The 22,485-nt window shown below is 40.7% G+C and overlaps 1 protein-coding gene across 1 annotated transcript in view; it reads right to left on the bottom strand.

Annotated features, from left to right (window-relative positions):
* LOC111673504 (glutamate receptor ionotropic, NMDA 2C-like) overlaps positions 1-22,485 on the bottom strand; it is a 52,059-nt gene that overhangs the window by 14,530 nt on the left and 15,044 nt on the right. The window contains exons 5-11 of the mRNA XM_023431267.2: positions 15,959-16,024; positions 15,189-15,377; positions 14,014-14,354; positions 13,417-13,531; positions 9,189-9,400; positions 2,106-2,274; positions 129-282 (exon numbers count right to left, since the gene is read on the bottom strand). Of these exons, the coding sequence (XP_023287035.1) occupies positions 129-282; positions 2,106-2,274; positions 9,189-9,400; positions 13,417-13,531; positions 14,014-14,354; positions 15,189-15,377; positions 15,959-16,024 (1,246 nt within the window). The remainder of the gene's footprint in view (positions 1-128; positions 283-2,105; positions 2,275-9,188; positions 9,401-13,416; positions 13,532-14,013; positions 14,355-15,188; positions 15,378-15,958; positions 16,025-22,485) is intronic.

The raw sequence follows: 22,485 nt of genomic DNA, 5'->3' as shown, positions 1-22,485 counted from the left end.
GAAGCTGGTGACAAAGAAGGTGGCAGCAACATGGCTCACATGTACTGTAAATGACACTCCGGGATAACGCATGTATTGAACTAACACGACCAAAACAAAGTGGATGTTGCATTTGTTTTTTTTCTTACCAAGGAAGGCAGATGGGGAAACTGTCCCGTTGCTGCGGGCTACCATGACGCTGATGCCTGTCTCAACAAACGGCACTGAGAAGTCAATGATCTCTGAACGCTCCTCGTTGATAGTGAGGGAGCCAATGGCCATGTCAGCTCGTCTATAAACAACCTAAGAGAAGAAAGACAGACATAAAATGGGTGAGGCATTGACAGTGGGCAGCAGTGTAAAAATGTCCTTTCCTGTATTTATTCTGCATTTGTACCAGAGTATTTTATTTGTTGGTAAAAGAGTTCTGAATGTGTATATTTTAACCCAACAAAATGTCCCAACAGACTACTCTTCTTCGTTGAAAAGAGAGCAAATTCTAAATTTCATGAAATACCTTTTGAACATTGAAGCCACAATGCAGTAAACACATTGTGCTGTACAGTAAAGTGTGACTTCAATAAGGGCTGCCTGCAGAGATTAATAGAAAAAATATTTCTCACATCATCTGAGCATCCAAGAGAAGAAGGCTGCAGCTCAGATGTGCTCGTATTCAAGGTATCTTTCCTGAGAAGCTGGAATTTTGCAGAAAAATCTTTTTCTTCATAAATGTAGCACACACGCACACGCACACGCACACACACACACACACACACACACACACACACACACACACGAGTACGGACCCCGAGCAGAGCGCTTCAGGCAGAGAAACACAGGCAAGAATTCTCTCCAGAGGAACACCTGTTCAGGACGTTTCACTTTCAGATGCACCTGTGTTTGATGTGGCGTTGTGTGCGGGAGGAAAAGTCTGTGTTAGCTCCACGGCGTCACACCACTACCACCTACATAAAACCCATCCAAGAATCAAAGAAACACACTGAGCCAAGCTTTTGTCACTTAAGACACCATGTATCATGACTATCATCCACCAACTGTACTATAGTGCGGAGGTCACTATATATATTTACTACAAGTCCTTCAGTACTTCTTTGAGGTACTTACATCACTAGATCTGTGTGGCAGCTGTACCAATTACTTAACATTTCATAATTAAAAGTAGTAAATAAAAACCTTTTCAAAATAAATGCTTTTCAGTCAGTCTTTTTTTAGCTTTGTGACACAATTGATTTAAGCCCTTATCTACAGAGTAGTATGTATTGTTCTAAGCTGGTGGAGGAGCATGTAATCTGCTCCTCTGGTCTGAATGCACAAAAATTCCCAAACTGATTTTCACACTTCCTCCTGCTCCGACTTGATGGGACATGTGCTTCAAAGCTAATTTAAGATTTGAAGGCAGGTGTAGTGAAATTAAACAGACAATGAAGGATTTGCTGGCAGCTGTTTTTGTTGTTGTTCAGTGAAGAGTTCAAGTTTTTTCATTCTTTATTTAAAGTCATTTTGATGTTAAAGCTGCAACAATTAATATTTTTTAAATTAACAATGGGTAAAATGACAATGTGTAGTTCAGCCAAAAAGCTCTGATAAACCAACCACATTCTTCCTGCCCAGCACTAAACAGCATACAAACAAAGTAAAGGACGAGCTTGTGAGACTCCTCACAAGATGATAATATATCAACTTGGAGTTTACAACTTGCTGGAATGGATAACGGATAGTTGAAGAATAGTTACTATTACTGTATGCAACGTTCCTGAAACTGTGGGTCAATATTCACTTCTGTTTTCAGTGGCATCTAACATCAGTGATGATCCTAGACTCTCAGGGGCCAAAGGCAAAGAAGCCCATCGAAGAACCACCCCCACATGGAGACTATCTGCAGACGCTAGATGTTCCATAAATGCCTCACCTGCAGGCAATTTGTAGACTCTAGGTACAGCACATATCATCAGGGGTCCCTGATGATGACAGATTGGTGGATGAACATTTTAACACCTTGCTCTAATAATTGTGTGTAGAAGGCCACTAAGCAACTCAAACACAGCTGCACTGGCTGCTCCATTCAGGGATTTTCTCCTCCTTTAAATAACTGCTCTCATTCTCACCTCCCCAATCATGCCGTTCCAAATCCCACGGACCAGCTTGCCGTGTTTTCCGTTGGTGACCAGGTAGAGGTCATAGGAGAACTTGATGGTGCGGGACAGCTTCTTCAGGATATCTATGCAGAAGCCCTTACAGCACAGTTTGGTGTAGGACTCTGCATGGCCAATGATGCTGTGTGAGAAGGAACGAGAAAAAGCACAGTCATACAGTTTTGTCTCAACATCTTGTGATCAAAAAGCCTCTCTGGCAGCTGGGACTGTTGCTATCTTTAGCTCCTGTGATTCTTCTTCTGTGTTTCACTTTGTTTCGGGGAGTGAGTGCTAAATAGTCGTGGGCTGTGACGCTGACACTGACCATCGTCTACGACAGCAAACTGAAGGGCAGGCGATGGCTGGTTCATTAGCTAAAATCAATGTCTGTTAACAAGGTGTCTTTCAGAGAGACTGAGGAGACGACTAAAAATTGACACACACACACACAGACACACAGACACACAGACACACACAGGCAGCATGACAGAGCCCACAGTGAATGGTTGAGCGACTGTGGCCTCTAATCAAAGGCCATTAAGGTGTGCAGCATTTTGAGGGACACACTCACTTCCTCTCTGTGGCCTCGTTATTTAATGGGGTGTAGAAGAATAGAACAGAAGGACAGGAAATGGTGAAAACTAATAGAATGAAAAAACAATGGAGAGCAGCTTCAAGCAACAGTGGACAATGAAAGTTATGAGCAGACAGACCAAAAATGAAGTCGACACACTTCCTGAGGAAAAAACCCTCTCCTTTTTTTTTTTGTTTTCTGCTTCTTCATCTATCCAGCTGCCAAAGTGGAGGTTTAAAATCTATGAGGGCTGAGTCACAGTGTGTCTGTGTGTGTGTGTGTGTGTGTGATTGAGATAACCTCATGTCAATGAGTCAGCAAAAGAGCTGAAGACAATAAAGAGAGCATGAGAGTGAACAAATCAGGTTGAATGGAAAAAAAAAATCAAGCACATAATTAACATTGAGGTTGATTATTTTCAAAAGTGTAAGTGTTCATTTTAGACAAATTCTAAGTGTTTTTGAAAGGCTCCCTTCTTTCACGGGAGTCAATAGCTCTGATAAACGCAGCGTTAATTAATTGCTGCAGGAGCTGGCCACCTGTCGTCATTATACACACTCCACTAACAATGCACACACACACACACGAACGCAGTTAAACTGGGCCGAGTCTATCCGTCTCGCACACAAACACATGCACACACGTAGAGTGCAGGATCCTCTGAGGATTAGCAGCAGTTGTGTTGTGCTGTGTGTTCTCCACAAAATGCCCAGAAACTAGTGCAGCGTGGAGGGAAGCACCATGAGGGAGTTGGACCAGAGAGAGCGAGAGAGGATGATTCTCAGGTGAACGGCAGACAGGAAGCACAAGGCGAGCAACCAGACGAGGCCCTGACAGAGAGGCGACTTCAGTTTGGAGGGAAAAGAGGGCAAGAGCAAAGGAGGACAGACTGAGGAGGAGGAGAAAGAAGAGGAAGAGGAGGATATTTGAAATTACCACCACTGTGATCAAGCAGGAAAGATGAAGAAAGCACTGGGCTACCGTTACTGTCAACAAACTATTATTTCCAATAATCTGTGGATTGTCTTCTTGATTAATCTATAAAAGGGGAAGACACACTACCGTACATGACCAAAAGTATACAGACACCTGGACATTACACCAGTATGTGATTGTTAAACATCTTATTCAAAACCATGGTCCTTAATCTGTCGCTGTAAGAGCCTTCGCTCCTCTGGGAAGGTTTTCCACCAGATCTTGGAACATGGCCACAGGGATCTGCACCACTTCAGCCATAAGAACAACAAGTCCTCCAAATGAATTAATAAAATATCTCGTTTGTAACTGCCCTTTAGAACAACACATAGAAATATTCACTGATGTGACGCCACTATCGCCAAGTCAACATACACAAAAATAAATCCGTTATGACGTCACAACTCTCTGGTTAACGTTTGCTTCGCATCTAGCACCAAATTGACTTGGTTAAGTAAAAGGAAATATTGTCGTTCGGCTTAAAATTACTACTTTATTAAAGTTAGGGGACCTTTTCAGTGTGGCTGCAGTAATAACCCAGCGGTTTAAGGTCTTGGAACGATCGTTGTCACGCTTAAAAAAAGTGGGTCGACTGTTGATTTGACACAGGAAATGGACAGCACTGTTTGTGGTCAAATCAGTCAGATTCCTCCATAGAATTCCTTCCAAACTGGTGCCACAAAGTTCAGAACTCACTACTGTCTAATATATCATTGTATGATGTAGCATTAAGATTTCCTTTAATTAAAAATTAAGAAACTATGATTAAGTCACCCAGACCATCAGAGCACAAAACCTATGCGCACAAGCAGCCCAGTATCCCTCAGAATTCCTTTCATATTGGATGACTCTAGACATTTTAAATGCTATGTTAATGTTCAGTGCCAATGCAGGAAGTAGTAGCTATGCCCTTTCTGTAGCGAAGGGTGGCAGCCGTCCAAATGCAACCGTCAATTTTAGCTTTTTTAATTCCCTTATATTTTTGCTGATGAAATTATTTAAACAATTAACAATTATCAAAATTTTTGCTGATTAATTTTCTACCAAATCACTTATTAACATTTCATTAATCCAGTTGTTCTGCACAAGTTTACATTACCATCTGCTCACTGCATGTTACTATATCATATAACCAAGATTTCCATAGTTGGATTTTAGTGTGGAATTCCTGCTCTTAATCAGCTCAGCTCTCTGGCAAAAGAAGCCCTTATCTGGCTATAGAAAGGGTTTTTAATGAGCAAGACAAAAAGTTTTAATCATGCTAAACATCTGCTCAGCAAGGAAGCTGCTCAGACACAACAGCAAGATTAACTGATTTATATAGCAGCAGTCTTGTCTCCCTCTCTCTTTCCTTCTCCCTTTTTGTTGGTCGCCGTCCAAATGGGACATGCCAGCCGGAGAGAAATGGTGAAAGAGAAACAGAAAGAGGGTAGGATGGGATAACATTGTCCCATGCTATGACAGATGTCCCCATGTTGGACAGATAAATCTTCTTTACTGGCAATCAATGTGCCATCGCACCCAACAACCACCGTTACATATTTCTCTCTATAATTAATGTGCCAGCCATGGTCAGCTCTGCAATCTGCATAAGCAATACATACCCACACACACATACACACCTTTGTCTTACCATATTTGTGGGGACCTGTCATTCAAATAATGCATTCCCTGGCCCCTTAGCCTAACCATAACCATCACAACTGAATGGATAACCACTATCTCTTAACCCTCAAACAGTTATTTAAACATCTGGGGTCCACAATTTTGGTCCCCACAGACCCAACGGATATAGAAAAACAAGCCCACATGCACACACACGTGCGCACACAGGACTTTGTGTATTGTGTGGACATTTCTCCCCAAACCTGTTGTTTTACTGTTTTAGGGGAACACTCCTTTCCTTGCTGTACAAAGATACAACACAAATGTCACTTCAAATATTGAAGACAAAGAAGATGCAGTGCAGGGAGCATGTAGCCATTGTAGTATTGATGCCACAGTCTGTGTTCACCACAGACAGTTCCACTGGAGGCTGTGGAGGTCTCCTGTTTGATAGACAGACATCAGTATGTTCAGTACTGACAATTTCTGAAAGAAAATTACAAAAGCAGTTTTGCATTTAAATTAAAATGAAATAAAAATGAAATAATAATTTTGTATTTCGCTTTTGTTTTTTCAAGATGACTAGAAATAGTGGCCCAGTTGTTATTACTGCACACGCTGGTGCAGGGATGTCTGAGTGTTTTATAAACGCGCACACTGCCTCCAGAATGACAATGGGGTCACTGAATTTCACAAAGGAGGTCACATGTGAAACCTGATACCTTTTGAACTCATTTATATAAGCTTCCCCAAATCTTACTTATAGCTGTGTATGGTCCCTGCTAAATAAACTCTATGCAAGAAAAAGAATAAGGCATAATTCGCAAAATGATTAAATATTCCTTTGGGCTCAAGGACACTTTACTACCATAAAAGCACTCTGTTGAGCTGTTGATCATTCACCTTTTTCCATAAAAGTATGTGTTAAATGAATGAACTTGAGTAACATGTCTGAAGGTTGCATGTGCTGCAGGATTTACTTGTTGTGTATTTTGTTTAATAATGTGAGGCAGCAGCTAAATGTTGTTTGACTTTTTCCTTTTATACATAATAATAAAAAGGGAGGCATTTTATCTGCTTTTGAATGTCAGAATGAAGAAAGATTGAAGCAGTGATTGCTTCAGATCTTCGAATATATCATTCAAAAAATATTTGCCTTGGTGTGTTAACTGCAACACAAACTTATCTGTAAAAGTTGGGTTGGCTGTACGTTCAGTATGGTGCTACCCCGCTGCAAATAAACAACACAGCAGCATGAATACATAGCAACATGATCAATAACAGGCAGAGAGAAAATCTTCCAGTGGGAATTAAGTTAGAAGTAACAAACCTCCAGAGTGAAATGAAAGTGTTACAGTGGGTGAAGGTTGGGGTGAGGAAGTCTCTTGCCAACAGCAATAGCAACAGCAAGAAAACATCAGCATACAGAAAAAAATGTGTTTGTGAAGACCTTTAAATAAATTACCAAACCACTGCAGTGACATGTGGCAGGTTAGACAGAACAACATTAAAGTTGTATCTGTTCTCATGGTGATTCCTGCATTTGTTGGTATTCAGAACATGATGTGTGTCCTCTGGTCAGAATTAAAGATGATTAATAGATTCTTGGTGTGCTGCACATTACACTACACATACACATGCACAACTCCAAACACTCCAGCAATGACTTGGGTGCACAGTCGTGCAGATGGTCCTCTTGTTTAATGTGGGGCAAAGAACGAATGCGTTTCAGTTATAAGCCATCATCAGTGTAAACAATAGTAGTGGATGTGACAGTTCATATAGATAGGTGAAGTTTAACTTCCAATCGACAAACAAAGAGAATACATGATTGCTTAATGAGAAACATCCTTGAAAGAATCGTCCAGAGGAGACACCCCTAGGTGTGGCCATGACAACAGCATCACGCGATGACAAACAGCTAAACTGAAAATTCAAGATCAATTACCCAAGCCAAGAATTGCTACTAAAGAGATACCTAATAGAAAGTAATATATCGTAATATGTCTGTGATCGGAAAGCTGTATGCATTTCTCAACATTATTGATTCATATTAGGTTTTATGCATCACAGACAGGCTTTGGTAAAAGTGTTTAGTCCTGATTTTAACCTCCTATTTTTCATCTCGTAAGCTAGTGAGGTGTAGCTGACATGTAAATCATAATGTGTGCTAAAAGTACTGATCAGCTAAGGAAAGAGACTGTCAAGTATTTTAAATAAGGATCATGTTTCCCAGCTGTGGTTGTAACATATATTATGTGGTTTCTCGGAGTGGAACCATAAAGCTAAACTGACAGAGCGGTTGATACTTTGTCAGATCTGCCATTAGATTTACGACAGACTAGTGTTTCTATTGTCTGTGTTTGTTTGAACATAATGAAGACATTGTGTATTCCTGGTGAGCACCAGTTGTAGGCAGTCAGAGGTAATAGCTGTTTAATGACTGTTTTCTGCCATGCTGTGATCTGAGTTTGACACCAGAGGTGTGTTTTTAAAGTGCTTAGACACTCAGCACACACAATTACTCTGTGTTTAATGAAGTGAAGAGGTTTGCAGTGTCTACTCAGAACTAAACTAGGGCAGAGAAACTGAGAGGGAGGGTGCAGATGTCTGTGTGTAGCACTGGGTATTATTTAAATGTTTCCACACTGGTGCCGACACAATACCTGACTTTCTCTACTGATACCAAAATGACGCTTCACTTTGAAATATATAATGTTATTCTAAACATTTTTTTATTTAACAAAAGTCAACATGGATGAGAAGGTCTGGAAATGCTCAGAATAATGGAAAGTTTGCACAAAGAGTTGCAGTTTAAAGGGGCTATTTGTCAGTTTTCTCTGCTGCTGAACTAGGTTTCTTGCTGGATGCAGGTGGCGTGAAATATGAAATAGGATTTCTGGGCAGCACTATGTCTTCATGGCAGACTGGAGGCTACGGTGAGTCGCTATCAGAAGGGGACAGAAACAAAACGGGCCATGGCTAGCTGGTTAGCGTGCTAACTTCAGTAGAAAAAAAGACGTGATAGAGACAAGAGTTAACATGTTAACGTGTTTCTTTCCTCCACTGGAGACAGCTGTTGGTGAGTAAAAGAATGAAGTTTGATGCTGAACTTGCAGCATTTTGTCTACACTGGTAAGTAAATAACTGTTAATGCTAACACTGACTATGTAGAAAGAGCAAAACTTCCAAAATAGCTCCTTTAAAGGCAGCAGAGCAAACTGAACCTGCAGAAGAGGACAGTGTGACAGATTGTGGGCTATCCAAGCAGAAAAACAAAAGACAATCGTGAGAGAGACATAGAAATAAGGTGTTGGTGCTCGAGACAGTAAAATGAGACTCGTCCACCGAATGCCAATTCCGGCTGCATCAAAATTAAGACAAAATAACGGTTGCTACAACCCACCTTTACAAACCAGACACTCAGAACTCAACATGACACACAATACACTGGCAAGTCAACATAATGCTACTGCTACAAACACTTTTACCTCAAATCAAACCTCCATGCTGCCCTCTTTTCCCTGGCCAAGACCAGCTTCACATTATCCCCCCTCCTCCTCCTCTTCCTCCTCCTCCTCCTCTTTAAGGTTTTTCAAAGTGTCAGCGCTGTGAAAAACAGGCCAGCTGTTTCCCAGTTTCAGGTCTTTATGCTAAGCTAAGCTAACCAACTGCTGAGCTTATATTTAATGGACAGACATGGGAGTAGCATGCCATTTCCAGCTTTTGGTACATGACAGTTTTCAATACCCAGTGCTACTGACACATTTCAGCTGGCACAAAAATGTTTTGGGTTCAATACATAGCCCTGCCTGTATCTGTGTCTCAACTGCATAATGTTTAAATCAGCATGTATGAGCAGATGTAAAAAGGTGTACATGTGTTTGTGTTGCTGTCTGTACCTCTCCGTTTGATTGGACTGACGCCTGCAGGGCACCGTGTTGCGGACACATGTGCCGGTGCCAGGGTCCACGTGCTCCACCATGACGAAGGGATGTTCCTCCAGCGTTGCCACAGTCAGGTGACGATCATCAGACACGTGCTCCAGGAAGCTGCCATACCGAGGCCAAACAGGGTAGCGGACCTGGAGGATCCCCCGAGCGTACGTACCCACCTGGAGAGGTAAGGTGGGAGACGAGGAGCTCATCGGTATCACACACATGTATGAATCTCAGCCGTGACCTTCACTTCATGTCAAACCCTTCTCTTTCACCTGTTTTGTCTTTCCCTACTTCACAGGACGAATGATTTTTTTTAAGAAAAATTAGCATGTGCTGACCTGGAGGAAGGAGATTAGAAGATGAAAGGAGAGTTCATTAATGCATACTGAGGAGACTTTAGAGAGTTTGAGTTGAGACAAAAAAAAGAAAGAAAGAAAGAAACCAGAAACTAATACAAAGAGCAAACCGACTGCATCACATTAATAATATATCCCAGCATGTGTTGCCTTCAATCTGTGTTCATTTTGTTGACTGATTATTCAATTATTAATTTCCTTTTTTTCAACTGAAGAAACAAATTGAAATGTCATTGTTCATAAATGGGAACTGTTCAAGTGATAAGTGATATTTATGATGTGTTTTTTCTGTCTTTGTGTGTTGAAACTGCTTTAATAATAAAAAAATGTTTTTGTGCTAAAAAAAGGTTTTTAAGCTGAAATAACTTCACAAACAGGTAAAAGTATACACTTACAATAAGTATTGAAAAAGAAAAAGCAAAAGATAAGTTTTTTAATGTCAAAGGGAGCCACTTGGGACCAGAATTGTTGTATAATGTCACATCACACAATGAATAATCCCATCGAAGTCTGCACTAAGCTCAGTGAAGCCCTCTCTGTGAGAACCAGGACTGTTTGTCATATCAACCCAACCTAATGAGCCATACTGAGCTCAGCCTGCGCTGACTTACTGCATGCAAAACTCGCTCCCTCACAGGTTTAATGAGACCTCCTATTCATACCTCTTCTTCATACCAACTCTCGATTTGTTCTTCAGCTCACTCATGCTAACGCCCTGCCTTCGTCATACATGGATGAATTACAAATCCAAATCTGAAGGTAAACAGTATGAAGTGTAAGTTGCTGATTTGTTTCCCCGCGCCATCTGTGAATCACAGAGATGCCAGTTGTGAAGATCAATCATTTCAATCAGTCTTTTATGGGATTCTCATGTGTCTTATCATCTAGTTGAGCATCTTAAGCAGGAGCTGTTGTTCTCATGACGCACCGCACTGTTGGGAAGGTACCAGGGCTTTTTTAAATAAAGGATATTGGGTTAAAATACAGGAATTATTATTATTATTATTATTTAATGATTTTTTCATTTCAAATGTGGAATGTTAGTTTCAATAAAGCAGCCTATTCAAACTAGTGTCAGACTCTATCTGTAAGTATACAGCCTCTTTCTATTTGATGGCCATCATACAAATACTGGAAATCAGGGCTTGTCCAAGCTTTTTTTGTAGCTCTACAAGCTGAACTTGAAAATTCACTTAAAAAAAATTGTAATTACTCCTTATTCTTTGTGATATTGTTGTCTCATGAACCCTATACCGTCCCTCCCTACCCCACCCCCACATCCCTTGTTTTAGGGATGCACTGGGCCAATAAGCCAGATTGGCATTGATGCCAATATTCCGCTTATTAAGCAGATTTGCTTTTGACCATTAAACCCAGTTTCAGTGTGTCCACTATCAGTTCATTCATTCAGTCATGATGGGATCAGTGTGTCTCTATAGTTTCAGTTTTATTTGAGTTTTTAAAATATCTGTTGCTGAGGCTTTTGTCACCGGCCAAATAATGGATGACATGATCACCCTAATTATAATTTATGGATTAAAAAAAGATATTACTCACAGATTAAATTCTTTCCCCTCAACATCTTATGAAAAGTTTTTTTTAAATCCAAAAACCCAATATGCCAAAGTAATCCAGAGTTTTTCACAAAATCTAAATCACCTCAAATTCATTTTTCTTTAAACCACTGATTCTAGGTTTCATCAAGTTTTTCATATGGGAGTGTATCCAGTTATTTTTACTTAAAGGGGTACCCCAGTATTGTATTCAGTATTGCTCACTATACAGTTGAGGGACAGATTAATAAAAGCATGGCCAAAATGAAAGCAGCCGAGTTTGAGATATCCTGAGTTTTAGTCCTTAGAATGAGTTGAGCTCCGATAACAACAGATCCTATAATTTCATTAATGTGACTCAGTAGCATCTTTTCATTAAACCATCCCTGCCACTTTAATGCCCACTTCTTTCAAACCCCACACCTCCAGGTTGCATGTAAACATATTAGCAAACAGTTGCATATTTACAAAGCAACATTAGCATTCATTTGGTCATGTTTTTGTCCAGCAATCATGAATATTTACTCTCCTTCTAACTCCATTTTGGTCTCCACCTCTGAGGGAAATATGAATGATGGAAATGTTGAAGCTGAATTCCCTCGCACATTCATCAGCTAGCTTTGTCGGCTGGAGCTTTTTTGCTGGAGTGGTGAGAGTAAACCAAAACAGTAAAGTTGTGGGCTGAGCTGAAAGATGCTAAAACACTCTGCAAAAATAAGGGGAACTGCAGAGTCGAGTGATAAGTGGGAAAAACCAGGAGAGGGGCCCAGCAGAGGAAGGGGGCTTTCCTGTCCTAAATGTCACACAGCAGCACTCCTCAGGAAGAAAATCATGTTAAATTGTCAAGGTGTCACAGTGGAGGAGAAACACTTGAAAAGAGCAAGTACACCACAACCTGTCATCATTATGGATGAGCTACATGACAAGAGGAGGATGGGAAGAAAAAGCAGTGACAGATCAGGTTGTAATGAGACAGAGAAGGAGAGAGGATTCAGAATTTAGACGCATGTACGGTATCTTGTTTTAAGTGGTGTCCTGTTGTCGATAGTGTGTGTGAACAAGGCTGTTGGCTGCACAAGTGCGACTTTAACGTCTCCACACTCATACAATCCGAACCCCACTTCAGCACAATTACATGTCCATGTTCATACACACACACATACATACACACCAGCCAGGAGGTGACATTGATAAAGTAGGTTGGTCTTTCCAGGGCAGAAATAAATGAGTTCAACTGTAGCTGTGAGATTACGTTCAGGTCTCTTTGTGTTGTCGCACTTTTTCAATACACCCTCGGGCTTTGATAAGTGTGTGTGTGTGTGTGTGTGTGTGTGTGTGTGTGTGTGTGTGTGTGTAAAAGGGAGTGAAAATACTCAACAAAATTGCAAGGCATGGTGATGATGAAGCAGGAGTAAGAGAAGGACACAGCTTCAGCAGGAAACACACAGACAAACAACATTATTGATTTGAAATTACGACTTCAGTTATACCTTCAAATATCACCAGGATTTATTTTGTGATCTCTTGTTCAAGTTTCGATTTTTAATATATCCACTTTCCCTTGACCAGCCTTGGTTCCTGCTTTTCCCAAAATCCATCTTGACATCACAATGCAAGTGGTATAAACTTGTTGCATCCAGCCAGATTATAGAGTCAGTGTAGGCTAACGGTTTTCAAACACAGAGGCAGGAGTTGGGGGGGGGGGGGCACAGAGGGAGATAGATGAGGCAAAGATACTGAATGAGGTTAAAGGGAAAGGTACATGCTGGTGTTCTAAAAACAACAGGCAGTTAGTTATAGTAGTTGGGATGCTACTTTAAAACCTTAAGCCAGGTTTAGCTCAGTCAAATCAAAACACACAGGTTCAATGTGACTTATAAAGGTGCTCAAGAAATTGCCTGAGAATCCTCACATTGCAAACAGTAAAAGCAAATTGTTTTAATGGTGCTAACTTGTTCATTCACATGGATGTGTTGGGGGGGCACAGGCAGATACACAGCGGGGGACTAGATCATGTCTTTAATTTGTTAAAGTGAATGTATTTTCAAACAGCGAAGTCTACCCAGCGTTTGTATGTCTGTACATACTGTATGTGTTTGGTCTCGAATCCTTTAATGATTAAATAAGCAATATTCAGAGTTGAGGTTTGGGGAAAAAACATCCTAGATTATTCATTAAGAGTTTAACATTTTCATTTCAATATTGCGAGTGTTGACTTTGAGGTCTCCCGTGCTATTAATGATAGTGTGTTTTTACGTATCAGTTTCTGCTGCCCAGTACCTTGTCCCAAAGTCTCTCCCGGTCCAAAGCAATGATGACCATGGATGGGTTGGAGAGGAAGCCTTGGTTGTTGAACGACAGATCTCTCCTTTCCCACGTAACGTTCAGCATGTGCCTGCAACTCGTAGAAACACAAACTCTTCAACACATACAGCGAAAGTATATAGTACGCAATCAAGGGACTCTGATTCTACATCACACTAGAATTTGCATATTCATGTCCACAGATAAACACACATAATGATCATGTCCTAATTAAACCTAAAGTTCCCCTGGGAGGCCTTAATGTAATGTGGGTGACTGGAAGTAGCTCATTACGGGATGATAGAGGCAGCTGATTGGTCGAGGGCAGGGTGTTTCTGCTGAGTGATTTCACTGATACGTCCATGACAGACTGGGATGTGAATAATGAATCCAGGTAAATTTGCATTTCAGACCACAGGCAAAAGTGGCTCAAAATACTTTTACTTAATGTTGTGTACTGGTGAGCTCATGTGAGAAGTTTGAAAGCTAAAGTTGTACTCTCCTGTCTATGCATCAGAATTGTCTACAACAATTCATTCAACTTGTATTCAGGCTAACAAAAGTATGACTCACCTGAAAAGAGTATTGTTGTCTGACTGTTTAGCCGGCTTGTTGCAGTCGCCATGACCCTCAGGAATAAAACCGTACTGTTTCTTGAAGCTTTCGGCCCCTTTGGCTACGATGGCGACTCCCTCCCTCACCCTCTGCCGCAAGCTTTTCCTCCACTGGTCTGTAATTACACCAATCACGCCAACAGGGAAGCTGACAGGTGGAGGGCTGTCGGGGTTGCCCACGGCCAGGCTGGGGAGGATCCAGATGTAGCCTGGCCCCAGCAGGCCCACCTCAGCTGCCTGATGGAACAAGTACTGCGCCTCCTCGTAGGAGCAATATACCAGCAGGACCTGAGAGTCCACCTGCAGACAGAAAAACAGTCTCTCAGTGGTGATTCACAGAACAGAGAGAAAACACAGCCTGAACATGCAGCACTACTGTAGGTCACCAGAAGCCAGTGACTCCAGCTGTTCCTAAGTTTCAAACTTAGCATAGTTATTACAAAGCGAGGGTAGTGTTTACTAAGTGGAGCTTTAAAATTCGCCAAATTAAAAGATTGCTTCACACAAACAAGTTCTTACATAGAACTCAGTTTCTACTAAATATTTACACCCAATAACTGCTTTTGTAGGCTAAATGTTGCGTTGCTAAATGACGCCAATTAATGAAGCCACCGTTGGCTTGTAATCATGGACTGGTTTCAAAAACGTTTTGTTTTTTTAAATATGTAAAGTGGGAAAATTTTTAATTACATTTCACAAAATAATAAACTAATGATGTTGAACTAAATTACCAAAAAGTGTTGGTTTGGTTAGCATAATTGGATATTTCCCAGAGTCCCTGAACTGTATGAATACTATTAACCCTGAATCACACATTTATACAGACAAAACAAAGTCATACCAACATTTAACAAGTATTGATATTTAAGTTTAGTATTGTATTTGTCAATTAAACTATTATTTTTGGTAGTTATGTAACATCTAGTAATGCTACATTTTTGATGTTGTAGCTTGTTGCTTTTGATTGGACATTACTAAAGTTGCACCATTAAAACACAACTTTCTTCTTGTTTTATTGGTGTAACCAAATTTAGCCAGTAGTTAACTTAATTTAAGGACTTCACACACAAATTTAGTGTTGGATTTACAGATAGCTGGTGGAACCCAATCCGGGAGCCGTATATCTCATTGTACCTGCTGCAGCATGCGCTTGGTCCTTGCATCATTGGCCCCAACAGACATTTCCAGAGTCAAAATATCCTGTAGATTCCACAGGAAATAGGAGGTATCTGTGTAGGACTGAACTATGTCCACAAAGGTGTCATATCCCGGCAGCAAGCTGGTGATCACTGCAAACTCGCCCCAGTCATACTCCTCCATGAGCTAAAACAGGGAGATATTGTTAATAATCACTGCTCAAATAACAGTGTGAAGGACTGATGATGACAGCTTCAATACCACCCTCACCCTCAACAGTTCAGCAAGCAACCTCCCATATAATGGTAAATTGTTTTTGTATGGATTAAACAAACAAGATATAATCAATTTAAATGAAGGACCTTGGGTCTGAGGTTTGGGTTGACACGACAGTAATCATAGGAACTTTTAAAATCCTAACTGATTTAATAATCACAAATGTGCCTAATACAACTGACATTTCTGAGTTGTGGAAATGCTCCCACTACATGATGAGGTAAAGTTGGGGTATCACAGATTTAACAGAGATTATCCCGTTGACTCCCGGAACAATCCCTATAATCTCATGAGAGTTTTTACAATCCATCCTAAATACAGATCGTATTTGTTTGTGGAAACTGGTCCAGAACATCAGATCACGGCTTCCACCCACTGACTGTGATAGTGTTAATCAGCCATTAGACTTGACCCTCTCACCATTTGTTATGACAACACAGATTTTTGTCCAAATATTGATTGACAGTTAGCAATGAAATCCGTTTCTGGACCTTGAACATGCAGAGGATCTGCTGCTCCAGAGACGCTCCCATCTGCAGGAAGGAGGATCCCTCTGCCTGTAAAGACCAAGAGAGTCTCATTTAAGGATTCAGGTGGGGAAAATGTTTTTCATTAAATGACAAATGGGTGAAGGAATGGCATCATGCTTTTTTTTTTTTTTTTTTTAAAGACATTTCAACAGGGTGGATGTTTGCTGTAAAAGCAGTTTGAAATGGTGTCTTGTCAGTTTTTCTGTGTCTCAAAAATCTTATTTCATTTCAAGACGAGTCAAACATACACTTCTCAAAATACATCATGAACTCTGAACGGGCCTTCGGGTCAGGAAATACTCCTCACCTGTGAAGAGAAGAACTCTGCTGAGTGAAAATATCTTGAGTAAATCAGCAAACGAAGATCCAAGACCAGCGCTGACCTTTCTGTCACAACAGAAGCGAACTGTCGAAAGGTTTTCAAATTAGCTTGGCTGCTGCTCCTCATTTTGGCTGCACCTTTAACACTGTCGCTACTGCAGAATATTTAAATTTGAATGAAGTTTTACAACCACTAGGACTGTGCATTTTAATGATTTGTCCTCTTGATCAATAAGCATCCTATCACTTGTAGAACCATCCCTGTTAAAAGTCACATAGGCAACTCAGTGGAACGGCCTTCCTAAAGCAATTAAGTTGATAAGAAGTGACAAACAGGGAAAAAGAAAGGACTAAATTGAACTATGCTTGGACAATGGCAGTTAATTTAAGTTTATCACGTTTTAAAATCTTCAGAAATATCGACGATTTCCTGAAAAGCACAGTTGTAAAGTTTATAATAAAAATATAATATCTACATATGACAGCAAGCATACAAATGTGTTGTATATGGAACGGTTTCCTTGAACATATGTATTACAGTTTGCACCTTCACAGACGCTTACATTTTACTATAGAGCTTTGAGTGTCCATGATCAGCCTCAGTCTGGAACAAGCATCGCTGAACTGCAAACTGCTCTCTTTCTGTCAAGAAGGGGTGGTTCAATGTTGTATGTATCTGCATACATTTGCATACCTACTGAGTGTGTACTCGTGTGTATTGGTAGATAAGATGGAAAGTTATGAGAGCCCACTGAACCCATGTCCTTCAAATAGCATTCAGATAGAATATGCTATAGGGATAAGAAGAGTAGGGACTGGATGCAGAAGCAAAGAAGCTGGAATAGTCAACACGGGGAGAATAAAAAGACTTTTCTGAATGAACCGTACCCTTTAACCATATCTAGGAGGTCATAGGAGAAGTTGTTACACATATTTTCCTAAAGGATACAAACTTGAAACCCTTCAGTCACATGAAAAAAATAACAGCAAAACAAATCTGTACTCAAGTGCTGCATTAAGGTTAGTGTTAGAGCACGAGATGAAAGGTTAAGGGATCACCGAAGGGATTACAATTCATCCCAACAGTGACATGAATTTTACTATAATAATTAAGACATGTCACTCCAACCTCATGGTGGATCAAGAGGAAAAGTCAGGGAATCACCATAATCATTAGGATTCATCATCTGGGTCCCATGAACGTCTGTACAAAGTTTAATGCTCATCCACCCCATAGATATTGACATATTTCACTGGATTAATGTAAACTTTTACCTGCTGCTGAGGCTAGAGGAAAAGTCGGGATCACAAAATTTATTAGGCTGCATCCTCTGAGGACTATGTATGACCATGGCAATGTATCCATCAGTTGTTAGACATTTCACTCAAAACTGCAAATATCAATCTCACAGTGACCCTAGAACAAAAGTAAGGAAATCACTTTATCCCGTGGGAACCATGTATGTCTGTACAATATTTTGTGGCAATTCATCCAAAAGTTGTTGAGATATTTCAGTTTGGACCAAAGTGGTGGACCGACTGACTGACTCTACCATCCATGGAGTGACCCAAGCACAATAAAAATGTTCAGCCAATTCAGTCCAGTTTAAAAATACACACATACTGTATATGTACACATTTGCATACACACAGAAAGCACAAACATATAGGCTGCATTCAGGTGTAATCTAACAGCAAAACTTGAAAACTGTTCCACAGTCTGGACGCCCTGTCCCTGCCTTTTTTTTTTTTTTTTAGATGGGACTGTGTAATAACAGAGTATGGATGGGAGATCTAAGGGGCCTAATGGTGCTGTAAGGCATAAGTAGACCTGTGATGTAAGCAGGTGCAAGACTCTGCAGGGGTTTAACACAAGTAATAATATTGTAAATTTGATTCAATAACGGACAGGGAGCTGGTGCAAGAAGTTGAAGATCGGGGTAATATGGTCTCCTCCATAAACTGAACAGCAGCATCCTGCACTAACTGAAGGAAGGAAGTCTGGGAAAGTCTCAACATACAGCGACACAGTTGTATGCAGATAGAGAGGTCATGCATGAGAGAGTGCAGCAGGAGAGAGAGAGCAGATAGTGTTAAACTGTCAAGTGCCATTTGGGACCAGGTCTCAGATCTTCTCAGTCTGTTCTCCTCTCTGAGGTGACTAACTGTCATCTCTTCTTCCTGTTGCTGTTCCCTCTCCCACAGCTCAGAGCCTCTGCAAAGCCCCAGAGAGCCGTGCAGCCTGAGGAATACCACAGGAATATCACAGTTAGACTCTCCTTCACTCAGTTTTAACCAGTTTTATCTCTGTCAGAGCTTGTTTGAGACTCACCTCCGGATGCTAAAGCTCCACTAGACCACTGACTGGGCTGTGCACCAGAATAGCTATAAAAATAGCGGTACACAACCATGTCAGGCTGTCAGTGAATAAATAAAAAATGCCTCTGGATTGGAAGTCCTGGTTACCGATAGTGTCCCACTTCAGCTGATGTGAAGGAGGAGTGGTGAGGTGCAACATTGGAAGAAGTGTCATTAAAATCCAATTAGTTGTGTCTGAGCTATTAAACAAACAAATAATGTGGTGACCCCCCCCACCCCCAACCTTCCCCATCCCTCCCCCTGCCAATCACTGTTTCATCACTTTCCAATTAACATCATCTTAAATTGTGAAAAATCAAACAAAGTCAGAAGCGAATGTGTTGAAAGGCATCGACTTTCTCCTTCACAGTGAAATCAAGCAAGAATTTACAACAAAATTACCTTCTTTTCAACATCTAACTCTCAAACACTCACACACTCAACCCCCCCTTCCTCATCCTCCACTTCCTAGCCGTCTTGTTCTCGCCACCCTGGCACTGCGGCTGTCACACGCAGACGTAATTAACAGTCCTGCTGCAGGAGCGTATGGTAATGTGACAGGAAGACGGTGGACATGGTGGCTGCTCACACACTCCTCTCCTCCCACGGGGAAGAACTCTGTGCTGCACCTCCCCACGGTGAAGAGACTGGTGTCGGTCAAACAGGAAGCAGGTCACAGATACAGTTGCCCGCTCAGATATGGACTCAGGCATGTTATTCTTCAATCTCTTGAAAGCTTTGTATATATGCGAGCTCCCATCTCCAGTGGTGGAAAGTACATTCACTAACTCTCCTTTAGTACCATTTGGAGGTGCATATACTTCACTATTACCATTCCTGATATTAATACCTCTACTCAACTAAGGATCATTGGTAAATATTTTAATTTTATTCCACTGCATTTATCTGATGGATATTATTACTTTGCAAATTAAGGTTTTGCAAGCAAACAACTACCCAGCAGTACGTAAAGTACTTAAACTAAGCTCTACCTTTACCAGCTACATTAAAATACTGCTTACACGTTATTGTAGCAGTAATAATAATCGGGATAATGACTTGATTACTTTTACTTTACTTAAGCACCATTAATAAAGTGAAAGTTTGAATGTTATCATGTGTTTTTGCACTATTGTATTGCTATCTTAATTTTTTTTGCTAGTGGCTCTATAAGGCTAGATATCAAACCAGATGCAACACCAGCATGGTAACCTGTCTCAATGGCAAGAAGCTGATGTTAGCAGGTGTAATGCTCACCATCTTAGTTTAGTGTGTTGGCATGCTGTGTAGAAATTTGCTGATTTGCACTAAACACAAAGGCAGCTGAGGCTGACGAGATGATCACACTAGAGGAAAAGTCAGGGGATTACCTAATTTTTGAAATTCATGTGCACCAAATCCCATGTTAATCCATCCAATAGCAGATGAGAACTTTACTGAAGACCACAAAAGTGAGCCTCATGGTGGTACTAAAAGAAAAGTCAGTCACTGGGGTGCATCCTCTGGGAACCGCGAATGTCTTGGCATTCAATGCAATAGTTATACAGAGATATTTCAGCCTGGACCAATGTGCTGGATCTGACAGACAAACATTGCCACGCACAGAGCAACACCGCTACCAACAGAGATATCCTGACTCTGAGCGTAAAGTACGGATAATCTCAAGCCTCAGAAACACTGGATCCCACACATCCAATAACACAACGCGACAGTCCCTCCAAACTCCTTCCAAACTCCACTACAGGTGTAACACAGGCTCTGTGTTACCCCCAAGCACAGAAGGCACTATACAACTTTCTTTAAACAGGATGAATAATACTCCCTGTGATCGGTAAATCGCCTTCAACATGTCATATCAGTGGAGCAAAGATCTTAATATATCTCAAGTTCCACCAGTGTCCATCTCACACCCATGATTATTCGCCCTGCATAGTTAATACAGAAAGATAGATAAACACCAGTGCAGTGATGCACACATGCAGAGGCCAAAAAGCATGGTGAACCAGATGTTTGAGTTTTTAACGAGTTTTCAACACAAGTCCATATCAAGGGTCAATCTGTATTATGTTTTTGCAGACAGTGCTGTGGTTACAGTGAGCCTTTGAGTGCGATATCTATATATCTATATATATGTCCATATATACAGTATAGACATATATAGAGATATATAGGCATTACATCTGAGAAACTCAACCGCAGCTTCTCTCTCCTGAAATAACCCCACAGGCCGAAGAGTATGAGCCCCCAAAGCTTTATCCCGACTGCAATGTACTGTTTGTAATCCTCTTGGAGAATGAAAAATCTCATTAATTGACTTAGTTTTTTGACATAAAATAATCTAATTTTAACATATTTCATGTCAAAATCAGTCCTAAAAACCCAGCGTATAACACTGTATGTTTGTCTGTAATTCGACAAATTCCCAGACATATTACTGAGGACATACCCTTGGTGTCTATCTCCATGGTTAGCTTCCTCAAATGAGAAGTGGAGAGATATGTTTGTGTGATCTTACCCCTTGAATAGAGACAATTGGGTGGAAAAACGCATTTGCCACATGTTAACACAGTTTGTTTCATTAGATAATTAAGCTCCATCATGGCAATCATGTCCTCATTATGTTAGCAGGGGCTCTAAACTGATGGATAAACCTTCCCATCTTACAAGCACCCCCTGGCTATATAATCAACCACTCCCACAAAAAAAAAAATGTGTTGTGTGTTAGTAGTTTGACTGACTGCCTTATTGAAATTACTGGGCCATGATGTGATGCTTAGAGGCTGCCTGGCCATTAACGTAGTTTCATTCCCAGCGATAAAAACTAGTTTCCAGTGGGAATTACTGCACGGCGGCTCTGGGCTTCTCGTGACCTGCTTATGGAGATTCTGGTTTTCTGGACCATGATGAGGCCAAGAGAGAGCCAGATGTAAGAGGAGGGTGGGAGGGTGGAGAGAAGAGACAGAAGTACAGAAGGACAAACAGAGAAAGCGGGTCAGTCTGAGCACAGAAACAAAACCCAAAAAAAGAAACTTGCACGGTGATCCAATGAGAGACGTGCGGCTCGTTGCATCACTCCGGTCCAACATGACAACCAGAGTGTGACCTTAGACTGAGGCTGTAACTCCTGAAATATAATCTTCTATTGACAGATTCAAATTGTAATAAATGATGTTATACACTCGAATACTCAGGATCAACAGTTTCTTCGCCTCAAGACGCCACCATGTTCACACTTTAAAGGCATTTTGGTTCCTTTTTACTAGCAAACACATTAAGCCATCAGCTTTGTTTATTCTGGACTTAACTATCGTCTGCAACCACAATCCCTCATTGCTTGATGTTTGCAACTGTAATGAACAAAATGTGGTTTGTGAGTGATTAAACATTCACTGTGTATTTCCTAAAAAAATTTTAAAATAAAAGACGACTGGGAGATTTAATAGTGCTTCACGATAATAGATAAGAGTTGTCATCTGTAGTTAATTCATCTGTTCTCTCCCAAAGTAGCCATAATAAAAATGTTTTACAGCGCCCTCATTATTTAACAAGTAAACAGTCAACACTAGTTTTTCAAAAGCAATTATACTCTTTTATATGTGAAAATTATTAATCTTCAAAATTTCTCAGAAATATTTGAAGCTGGGTGATGGTGAATCTTTAAGATAATCCAGTGTGTTCTGAAAGGCTTTTATTTAGTGTAGGAAGAAGGTGAATTTTCTTAGCACCATAAAGTCACTGGTGGCAGTTTGAATGAGCTTCACCGCTTGTGTCTCCACAGAAAGCTCAGGTTATTTTATAGGACTCTCTGC

Source organism: Seriola lalandi, unplaced genomic scaffold (genome assembly GCF_002814215.2).
Source record: "Seriola lalandi dorsalis isolate HSWRI2012SDOR001 ecotype SW California unplaced genomic scaffold, Sedor1 jcf7180002054920, whole genome shotgun sequence".
Taxonomy (NCBI): Eukaryota; Metazoa; Chordata; class Actinopteri; order Carangiformes; family Carangidae; genus Seriola; species Seriola lalandi.
This window is presented reverse-complemented; position numbering and strand designations above follow the sequence as displayed.